This window comes from Eufriesea mexicana, unplaced genomic scaffold, assembly GCF_001483705.2.
Source record: "Eufriesea mexicana isolate 0111107269 unplaced genomic scaffold, ASM148370v2 scaffold6108, whole genome shotgun sequence".
NCBI lineage: Eukaryota > Metazoa > Arthropoda > Insecta > Hymenoptera > Apidae > Eufriesea > Eufriesea mexicana.
Genome location: NW_016914007.1, coordinates 210,739 through 221,744, shown reverse-complemented (window position 1 = coordinate 221,744; position 11,006 = coordinate 210,739). Strand labels below are relative to the sequence as shown.

Below are 11,006 nucleotides of genomic sequence, written 5' to 3'. Positions count from 1 at the left end.
CCCATTTTCGAAGCCCACGATGGACACATCTGGGTGCCCGATTTTGACCATATTTTCGAATGCGGGTTTTTTAGCTTTTTTATGTTCTTTAGGCTTCAAGCTACGCGTGGCTACAAAATCTAAAAAATCGGACCACGGGAACTGCCTTTTTTCAGCCGTCAAACTCCGAGGATCTGCGAGTCGATTTTGCAGACTTTGGAAACACGTAGCCGGGCTTCCCCTCGACTTTTTTAAACGTTTTATACGTCAAAAAACTCGTCCGGAAATGCTCTATAAAACGGGCTAAAAAAATCCATTTTTTTCAACCCATCCGAATTTTGCCCATTTTCGAAGCCCACGATGGACACATCGGGGTGCCCGATTTTGACCATATTTTCGAATGCGGATTTTTTAGCTTTTTTGTGTTCTTTAGGCTTCAATCTACGCGAGGCTAAAAATGGTAAAAAATTGGATAGCGGGAACTATGTTTTTTAGCCGCTTCGCAGTAAATTACTACATATATGCTACTATATACCTATTTTATTCCCACCTAACTATCAATTCTTTTCTACTCTATAGATGGTCATTCTTTTTCGAAATCTAGGTCTTATAAGCCATTTATCCACACCTTATATGTCAAATTGATTTTCATATATAATTAAACCTATCTTTTCAATACCCTAGAAAGCCAAAAACCCTGCAATGAGTTCTTTTGATGCTATTACCCTGCCTCTAATCGTTATCCCTCGCTAAACCATGCGAATTCGGCGAGCCAAGAATCGAAGATAAAAAAAGCTCGGAACTCGAACCTCGTCTCCGCACAGAAAACCAGAATCCAAGTAGAGCATCGAGGATGGACGTGGAAAAAAGTCAGTCCCTGCCAATTTCCTATTTATACCCCCGTTTCTGTTCGATTGCTGCGCGGGTCATCGGGAACGAGAGCGCGGCGTGCGCGAGCAGGAAGAAGAAAATCGATGACAGACGTGGAACGTAAAAGCGGGCCGAGAAAAATCGTGGCGAGCTCGCAGTGTAGACTGCTTTGCGATTAGTCATCGTTGCGAGAGTAACGATTTCCCGAGGCGTTACGTACGGTCGTTCGCTAGACGTGTCTCTCGAAAAGGGAACGATCCTGAGTCATCGACAGATGCCAACGTACCCCGATGTCGCTCGCTCGTCTGCGCGCGGAGGCCAGCGTGTTCACGTGGCCGCGTGAACGCGTGACGATGATTTACTTCGCCGTTTAACCCCCTCGAACGGTAACCGGTTACGAAACTCGTCCGCGTTCGCCTCTTCCTTTTCGTTTCAGTTTTCGCCTATTCCTTTTCATTGCCATGTCGCCACGTGTTCGCCACCGCGATGGAAAACAAAAACAAAACCGTCGTGCTGGGATTTCTCAGGTTTATCGATTTAATGGGGTATTTTTGTAATCCGGCTTAAAATAATTGTCTTGGGGGGGGGGGGGATTTTCTCAAACGTATATCTTTGGACAAGGCATTGTACAGCTATTGGAATCTGCCTTTGTTTTCTACTATAAAAACATGTCAAATAGAAATTACCTTGCTACCTCTAGTATTAACTGGAAAGTACTGATATTCTTAGATTGGTCCTTGGTATCGAGTGAATTATTTACCTGTCTGCAGTAGACTGAATTGCATAGAAATTACTAATTCGCGTGTCAGCGAAACATAGAAAATCGCATAATTCGGAATTTTCAATGACTTAGGAGTTAATATCCAGTCGTATATCTTCTGTGGACATTTGTATAATAAATCCTGTGATATCTCCGTGCAAATGAGATTTGCCATACTTCTTTCTCATTTTCCAACCCGAGCCTCATAAATCATTCGTCTACGTTAACATTTTTATTAATTAAACCGGCAAAAACGCGAGATAGAAAAGCAATAAACTTGAGGAAAAATGGAGCAGTCGTATTTGAAGGTTTTTACAGGACGATATCGTGCACTTATCGAGTTTAGCCTTTCGAATGAAAGTTGTGTCCTTTGGAATAAATATCACTACGTTTCACGAGCATTATCGTTATCCTCATCAAAGGTCGTGGTGTAACTTCATCGAGATAGCCTGATCGCCATCGGTGTGTCACTCGACCCCTGATGAAGCTAGACATACTTGCGAAATTATGGAATATTTCTCTCGAAAGGACACCAGCCTTACCCAAAAGCCTCGACAGTAATTAACTATCAATTAGTTGTCATGTAACGAGCATGCAAATTTCCACAAAAAAGGCTTAAATACCTAAAATATCTCGCAGTAAATTCCAATAAAGACTTGGAATACATTTGCAAATAATTTGTATTCAAGATATCTGCACTCACATGTTGTACAGTGTGTTCGTTTCGTCTAGACATGTATAAATATCTGGAAAAATACGTTTAATATAGGAAAACGTTTCAAAATATTACAAAATAATAGGATATATATTATTTATTTATTTGAGAAATTAATTTAAAAAGCGGATTTAAATTTCCATATAAGAATTTATATTTTTAATTAAATATTCTCATACATTACAATATTCACAGAACACCGCCATTATTTAAATACACTTACAGTACGCGACAAAATTTTCAATGCTTTTCAAATCAAAAACAAATTTACAATCAAATTTGACTTTACAGAGGAAAGTTAGTACTCTACGAAATTCTTGATAAAAATTAAAAAAAAAAAAAAATACTATCTTCAGATACTTTTTATTTATTTATTTTATAAACCTCTAAGACGGTAAACAATCTTTTATTTCAGATTCCGATTCATCGGATAAAAATATAAAAGAAACCTTTCTACTTTCAAAAAACAAAATCTCGTTGATCCATTTTCTTGGTACCTGTGTTACATAAATAAACAAATAAACTACGTATATATGTAACATATGATGAATTAATTTTTATATAATTGCTATTATTTTTCGACATACTGTACATCGTATACGATGTAGGTTAGGCTGTCGAACTTTGTAGCCTCGATGACTCCGGGAAAACCAGATGGCTCCAGAGTTCGAAAGTTCACATCTCGATAATGATTCACGCAAGAATCCGAACAATTATTATTCCTCGCAAACGATTCGATAGTCCATAAAATCTGCAATAAAATCTGCGGATCCTCGCTGAAGAATTTAAATATAACCTTCTTCGTGGGATCTTCCTCGCCGCAAGGTTATCGCGAGATCGAGTAAATATCCCATTCTTAATATTCGACGATATTTACCCGACGTATTTTTCCAGATATTTGCACGTGGCTGAGTAAAACAGCCGGACTGCGGAAACGCTGCCACCAATCTCGACTTCTGGTATCCGCGACGCCTCTTACGCAACGCGGGATTTCTATCGGCAGAGGATGAGGATCGATCGTAGAAGAATATATTTACCGCTGTCGACGAGTATCTGGCAGAGTCGGGGGAGGAAGAGAGGCCGATGCCGCATGACATGCCATCGCTTCCTAGACTACTATGAAAACTGCTGTGCAAGGAATTCAACAGTGGCCCCGGGGATGCTGGCGACGCCGTCAAAGGGGACTTCGATCTCACCGAATCCGTCCTCGACCTGTAAATCAGTAAATCGATTACACGCTCGATGCAGAAGCACAGCGAGGCTTTCAGGTTTCAGACAGTGACACTCGCAGGAGAGCTGTGCACGAGCGTTTGAACAAGCAGCTTCTATGGCAAGGCTGTCTTCGAGAGGGTACAACGGGGTCTATGAATGCGCGTCTGTGCTCAAGCTCGAGGTTCAGCACGGATTTTCCGAGTCTCGATGGATCCCGATGGCAAAGCAGCGTGATAGGACCTGCTTGGCATTGACAGAGTTCGGCTTATCGTTAGGCTCGTGCTCGATAAAAGCTTGGATGGGTGTAATAACTCTTTGGGGTACAGGATTGCAGATAACAAAATAGACCCGTGTTGCATCGGAATTTTATTGCGTTTTAAATGAAATAAAATTAGTATAGAATTAATTTTTGTAAAGATTAACTTACTTTTATGATTTTTCACATAAAACCAGGAAACAAAGATTGTCGCGATAAACCTTCCGCTTGCAACAATTGATGAACCTGTACTGGCATGTTGAAGGTATTACCAACTGCTTAACGTAAATAAGACGAAATGAAAACTTATGCGCATGCAGCTATTGCAATATTCCGAGGTGGGACTGAAAATATTCCACTTTAAATTACGGTACATCGAAAAGGTGGGGCACTTTTAATCCCAGCGTGCCCCAAAGAGCTAAGAGGAACCACTCCTTCTAGAGGTACAGCTTGATTGGACTGATGAGTTGATCGCTCGATTTACTCGAGTTTGGATGTATATATCGTTGACAGAAAGAGTATTAGCACGCTATATTACAAGGAAATTCGTCCGATGAGAATGATCGTGTACGTGTACAACGTGATGGGTTCTAGAGGGAGCAATTGTTTTCTGAACGTGAAATCTTTTTAATACTTGGTTTACCAGGGCGTTTGATTTCCACGTATCTCGAATTTCACGAGGAAAATTGCAGAAACCGTTTATATCTAAATAAAAATAATCTCCGCGAGTATATATCTCATAAGATCATTTAAAATTTAATAGTATATAATGTCTGCTTTCGTTTGTGTGCGTAATGTCCATAAATCTAGTGTTAAGAGAACCAAATAGAAAGAAAGTTTCGGTATTTTTTCATGCTCTGATTATAGTCTTTTTCCGGAATCCTAATTTTTTTTATAAGAAATTTTGCTGTATCTTGTACTATTACGAAGTTAAATTTCAAAAAGCCAAAATTCGATTGCTGATTTCATCTGCTCGGAGCGATATTACGTGACGAAAATATCGTTGCATACATAATTTGTTATGATATACGTATTCATAGAATTTCATCGGAATTAAAAAGTTCACATCAGAATTTTGTAGTTAGATGATTTTTCTTGCAATGTAATGTGCCAATACTATTTTGACCCAGTGTATGTACTTATATACTCGAGAAATTTAACATTCTACTTAAAATGACATAAGGATTAACCCTTTGAGAACGTCCCGTGACAGAGTCTAGAAAAATATTTCAAAATTAATCACGCTATACTTGATTATTAACCTTTAACTGCTGTCGTATGTCAAATTGACTCCTGGTTACCTATGCTGAAGTATGTCAAAGTGACTCTCTATCGGTAGAATAGCGGTGACGTGACGTTGAATTTACTCCTTGTCACTACCAACGTGATGGACGACTAGTAATATTATAAACACAATAAAATTATCTAGGGAGTAACAAATAAAATTGAAAACTGTCATGTTTAATATCATTGACGTGATGTTCAAACGACGGTCACTACTTGAAGGTAAAAATAATATTATTAGTTGCAATTAAATATATTTAAAAAATATACAGAATTTTTCTAATTCGATCCCGATTCGTCTCGAAAAATATTTACTTGACCACGAGAAAAGAAATCGGAAATGGTACATACATCGTCCTCGAAGGGTTAATTTCAATCGATTCTCAGACTGTCACAGATCTAGCCTAGATAAATTGCGATATTTTTAAACTGAGAGTTCCAACATGCCCTATATCTCAAAGGACCTTCGTCGATTGTTGGCACAAACTCAAAAACAAAATCGAGGGTTTTTCTAGTAGCTCAATAAGCTAGCTACCGATCAACGAGTCCCGAGCTCTGTCAAGATTTATGCCACGCGACTTGACAAACGGGAGCAAACAATTTTCCAAACTCGAGGACAGGGGCTTCCTGGAATTGGGGAATTTCTCGGATTATTTTTCAAAAAGTTTGAACGAGCCAGGTCGCCTAGACTCGTTTCATTATCGCGAAGAATGCTTAATCCTTGGCATGCTGCCACTTAATCCGCTTTCATCTCTCGAATTATTCGTCACAGCTTTCGCGACGTGCTGAATACGCGTGTTTTTCTCGAACATGTGCGCGACACGTCCTTCGATGGTTCGCCGGAATACCATCGTCGAACAGATCCGGCAGATGTTCAACAAACCCGCGATTTTGCCGCGTTTATCGCAGTTTTGCCAGATGCTCGTTAAACTTTCAGTTCCGTGTACCACTCGATCAAACCTGTTCGCGAAATCAGTTGTTCTTTACTGAATTCGTCGAAGATGTACCTTTCAAAAGAGTGGTTCTCGAAGAGTGTACCGTGTAGTATGCGAAATATTTTGTACACGTGTCTGTGCTTTACATGTTCGCTGCCATTTTTACTTTTGGGACTTGACAGTTAATTTTATCATTCATATATAACGTAATGTGTATAATCTCAGAAACGTACTGAATTTTTAGAGACGATAACGAGACGTAAAATCTGTGATACAGAATATTTCCCATGAGAGAATCTTCTACGCGTGCCTATGACAGTCGATAGAGTCAGTAAAGGCACAAATCGAAGAACTATGTATAAATCACGTACAAATTTAGGGTTGTTTACATGATATACATATATGAGCTACGATACTGTAAAGAATGTAAAAAATTCGAGAAATTCGCCAATTCGCTCGTCCCTTTTCCCAAGCCTCTGTCAAACGTGTCCCAGAGAGCCAGGAGAATTCTCGACTTTAACAGCTCCTTAAGAAAGGCAAGCAAAACAGGCTGACGGCGGGGAACGTGTTAAATTAGCGTCCGTTTCTCTTCAGCCTCGTTTCTCGCTCATCGGGACGCTGAATCAAACGGAATTAAACAAGTGTAAGCAGCGTTAAAGCCGGCGCGTACAGTCTCGCCCGGAACTCCGACGATCCATCCGAGTTCCGTCGACGGACCCGCAGACAGCAGCCTTTTGTGCGCCGCGCGGTCGAAAGCTGAAAGGTCGGGTAGAAGCGTGTGCGCGTATCTCTCGGTGATCTCTGCTGGTCCACGGGTTAACGTGGAAAAATCGGTCGCGGTGCATGCAGAACGCGAGTCGAAGCGATCGAACGCGGAGATCGTCTAAACGTGCTCCGTGAAATTGCACGAGTGCCTCTAATCTATTTCTAGATGTGTGTGTTCCACCGCGAGCTGAATACTGTGACGCCGGCAGGACCAGGCGTTTACAAGTCTCTGTTGATCTCGACGACCATTCGCGACCGAATATAATTCGCGTGTAATCGCTCCGATAGGACTTCTCTGTTCCATTTGTCACTCCAACTCATCCCGGATGAAATCTATGTATCATGGAATGATTTGCAACTATGTACTTCGAGATAAATCAATGGAGTATTGGAGTACTTAACATTGACAATTTTGCAGAGATAAAATTGTATCGTCGAGTAATTATTTTTAAGAAGAACTTCGTGTCACCGTGGTATTAGAAGACTCTACGTCTAATAATAGGTAATGACCAATTAGGGCCAGAATGTCACTCGAATAGCCATGACCCAACAGTCGTGGAATTCATCCACCTCGTTCCTCAAACTAGTTAAACTCCAACGACAATGACCCGAAACCTATGACACGCAAGACACTGTCAATCGTGACATCGGAGATATCGATCCACACACGGACTACTACCCTTATTACGATCTACGTCCACCGAGGTAGAGGTACTCGGGACGGAGCACAGCAGTCGGTCAGACACGTGGAACCTTGAAAAGCATGTCACCTGGATTGCAGAACCAGTCGTGGACCATTCTAAGACCAAGAAGCCGAGCAAGAACCATTCCATACTCGTGGAACCTAGACTGTCTCGAGCCTCGAGGCTGCAGGAGTCTAGGGTGGTCTGAAACTCGTCCCCGGTCGATTCCACGATCCTACGATCGTCTTTTTCGAGGTTCTACTGGCTCCGAGATGCTTCGCCGCGTGGACCCCACGGTGTAACCAAAGTTGCTTATTTTATCAGGAATAACGAACGTCTGTATGAGAATACCACGGCTGTTAATCTGTCGCAAGCATCTGTCCGGCTAGCAATTTACACCGCGATCGTTTGCCCGTCGCTCGGAAAGACGCGCGAAATCTACGATCGTTGCTCGATCCCGCGTGATCCGGCTAATGAATAGCGATCTTCCAGCGCGAGCTTCCACCAGCTCGAGATGAACGACCCGACAAAAACAACCGACCAAGGATTATCCTGGGTAATTGTATCTGACACGAAACCGGCTTTGTTCGCGAACGGTACACTACGGCAGGTTTATGCGTCACGAATCACGTATGGGGAAATCGGGAAAAATTTTCGGCGCAGGATCAAGATTTAAAGCGACTTTGTTTGTTATTCGATTCCGGAGGATTTATCGAGTGATTTCTAAAGTAGCGGGTTTGTGTAATTGAACAATGTACAATTCGAGAGTTTACCACGAGCAGATAAGACTGGAGAAATTAAGATTTGTAAAAGGGAACATCTGTCGTTAATGCAACGAAGGATATGATCCATGTGTTAAGACGTTGTAAGACACATGTTCATGGAGATCTTTTTTCTCGTGTCGATGAGTATCGTATATCTCTCGGGCTTTTTCCTCTTAAACGTTACCGAGTCTACACGTGAACGGCTGCCCGATCGGAAAAATAATTGCGCTCGTGTGTTTCATCTAGATAATTTCTTGCGAATCAGAGAGAGCGACGTTAATGAAAATTTCGCGGTTAAACTTTATAAATCACACGGCGATAATAATTAATAAATATCTCGTACCTCGTAGAATATAAAACAACTGGAGCCTGACCTGAAATTATCTACTAAAAATCTTCCATGATTTATAAAACTCCTAAGAGAAAAAGTAAAACCAAATTTAGACTCGTTATGTGGCATATGAAAATTATTTACTGAAAACTTCTAATTACACACGAAATATGACCTAAATTATTTATCCACGATCTTCTCTATCCTTATAAAAACAAAATCTAGGTAAAATATGATCTAAGATTGTTATAAGTACCTTTTACGAGGACCTCGCAAGGGTCCTTCGAATCCTGCAGACAACCTAAACGCGTAGCTTTCCGTCTCTAAATGAAAATTATTTATCGACAACCTTTCACTATATTCACAAAATTGCAAACTGAATATGATTTAAATTATTTATCCAAGATCTTCTCTATCTTCTCCCCTCCTAAAGAAATGGAAATAAAACTCGACATAAAATCGTTGCAAGCACCTTCTGCGACGCGTCAGAATCCTTGGAAACCTGCAGAGAACTTGCCATCGCGAATCTCTTCACCCCGGGATATCCGATCGCAAGCTACGTCACCGTAGTGTACGCGTTAAATTCAATGCAACAAGTTAAACGGAATTAAACGAAGCGGTCGAAAGCGACGCGACAGTGAACGACAGTCCCATTGAAAATGGCGACGGAGGCTGGCCGGAGATTTTCAACGGTGGCCGTAGCCGTTGCTCCTTTTGTCGCGCAACAGCTCAGCGTATTTACAGTATCAGCATTCAGGCGGTGAAGTAACGACGAAGAAGCCGAGAGAAAGCAGCGTGGGACACCGGGTACGTACGTCGTGGAACACGCGAGACGGCAGGGCAAGAATTACGCGCGCCGCGTCCGCTTCAGCTGGTTCGCGCGCTCTTCCACACGCCGTCCTCCGCGCGTGCACGCTTTTACTTCCTTCTTCCTACGGGTCTCCTCGACCACGGCCACGGTCGCCACCAGAAGAAAGGTTGCCCCCGTCCTTTCTCGCGTCCCGCTGCCTCGCGCCGACAGCGATTTATTAACCCTCGCGAGCGTTCGAGCGCGGCTTTTCAGAGGAACGGTGAACGCACCGCCGCGGAGGGCATTGTTCTTCGCGAACGTAAATTTGGAAAGTTGGACAGCCATACTTTTGCGCGCTTGCTACGTCCCTGCGCGCTCGTCCTCCGTGTCCGGTGCACGGTTCAACAGATTTTTTCCCAAACTTTCGCTGCTCGTTTTTAGTGAAATTTCGTAGACTTATTTGCCCTTTCCTCAATTTTATTTCTCCTTTTTTCCGTCTGAGTTTCAAGTAGTACGGATGATGAAACGAGCCAGGACGAGTGGAAGCTTCGCGCGATCGAGCGGCGATGATATCGGTTTCAATTGCCTTTCTATTTTACGTTCACCTGGTGGGTGTTGCTTTTTCCACGAGCTACTCCTCGAGAAGAACGATCCCCGTGAACGCTCTATCTGGGGGATAGTCCTGTTGTTACCTCCGTAAGTCAGTGTCCGAGGAGCATCGATTAATTTGAACGTCGATTAGCGAGGATCCATTAGCGGGAGCATTAGTTACCCCAGTGACATGATCCATTACTCCGCGCGGTGTCAAAAATACGTTAGAACTAATTGGAAGTGGTTCAAAGTAAATGACTCCGGCCTAAAGCTAACCGATTACAGATTGCGAGGCTTAGGTTATCAACAGCTGCTCGATCTTCGACGGATTTTTCAGACTCCTGCGTTCACTCACCGCTGGCTCCAGCAGCTCTGACTAGCTATGCGAGTACTCTAAACTCCCCAGACGGTGTTTTACATGAAACAGAGCTACCAGCCATAATAGTTGGCGACTTTTTTCTCCGTTTTACGCATCCTTTTCTTCCCCTGTAAATTCCACGCGATAAAGGAACTTTCTCTCGGCTTCGCGTTCGTCGCCTACGTCATTACTATTAAGACTAAGGCCATTCACCGACCCTAACGAAGCCCTGAAAAGCGCGACGACGTACAAACGGTGGGCTCTTCTCCGCGTCTTGCTCTTTTTCCTTCCGTCCCTTACACCATCGAATCGTCCAGCATTCTTGTTCACGCGCTGTTCGGCTTCGTTAGGATCGGCGCTCGGCTCGGCTACAAGTCTGCACACCATAGGTGAATACCTTTCGGGCGACAGCTGGTCGACAAAGCCGACCACCTTCTTTTTCGTTCCGTGAACGCTGAGCGAGGGCATACTACAAGGAGGGGTAACGATTTACGATGAACAACAAGCCGAATTATCCCTTCGGCTTACTTAGGTATATAGCCTTACCGTTCAAGATGTCCCGAGTGAAATGGACGCCGGGAACGAGCCGGATCGCGAATCAATTAGCAATGGTGTCTCGGATGAAACGACGAAAGCCAGGAGCCGGAATTCGACGATTAAACGTCGACTCGTGGCTTTCTATGCGGCAAGAGCCATGCACGCGATGGTTGATC

The 11,006-nt window shown here is 42.8% G+C and overlaps 1 protein-coding gene across 1 annotated transcript in view; it reads right to left on the bottom strand.

Annotated features, from left to right (window-relative positions):
• Positions 1-3,361: 3,361 nt before the first annotated feature.
• The window catches only part of LOC108552285 (uncharacterized), a gene marked incomplete at its 3' end in the record, with an annotated part of 65,717 nt that continues 58,072 nt past the window's right edge, over positions 3,362-11,006 (bottom strand). The window contains exon 4 of the mRNA XM_017906748.1: positions 3,362-3,536. Coding sequence (XP_017762237.1) covers positions 3,362-3,536 — 175 coding nt within the window. The remainder of the gene's footprint in view (positions 3,537-11,006) is intronic.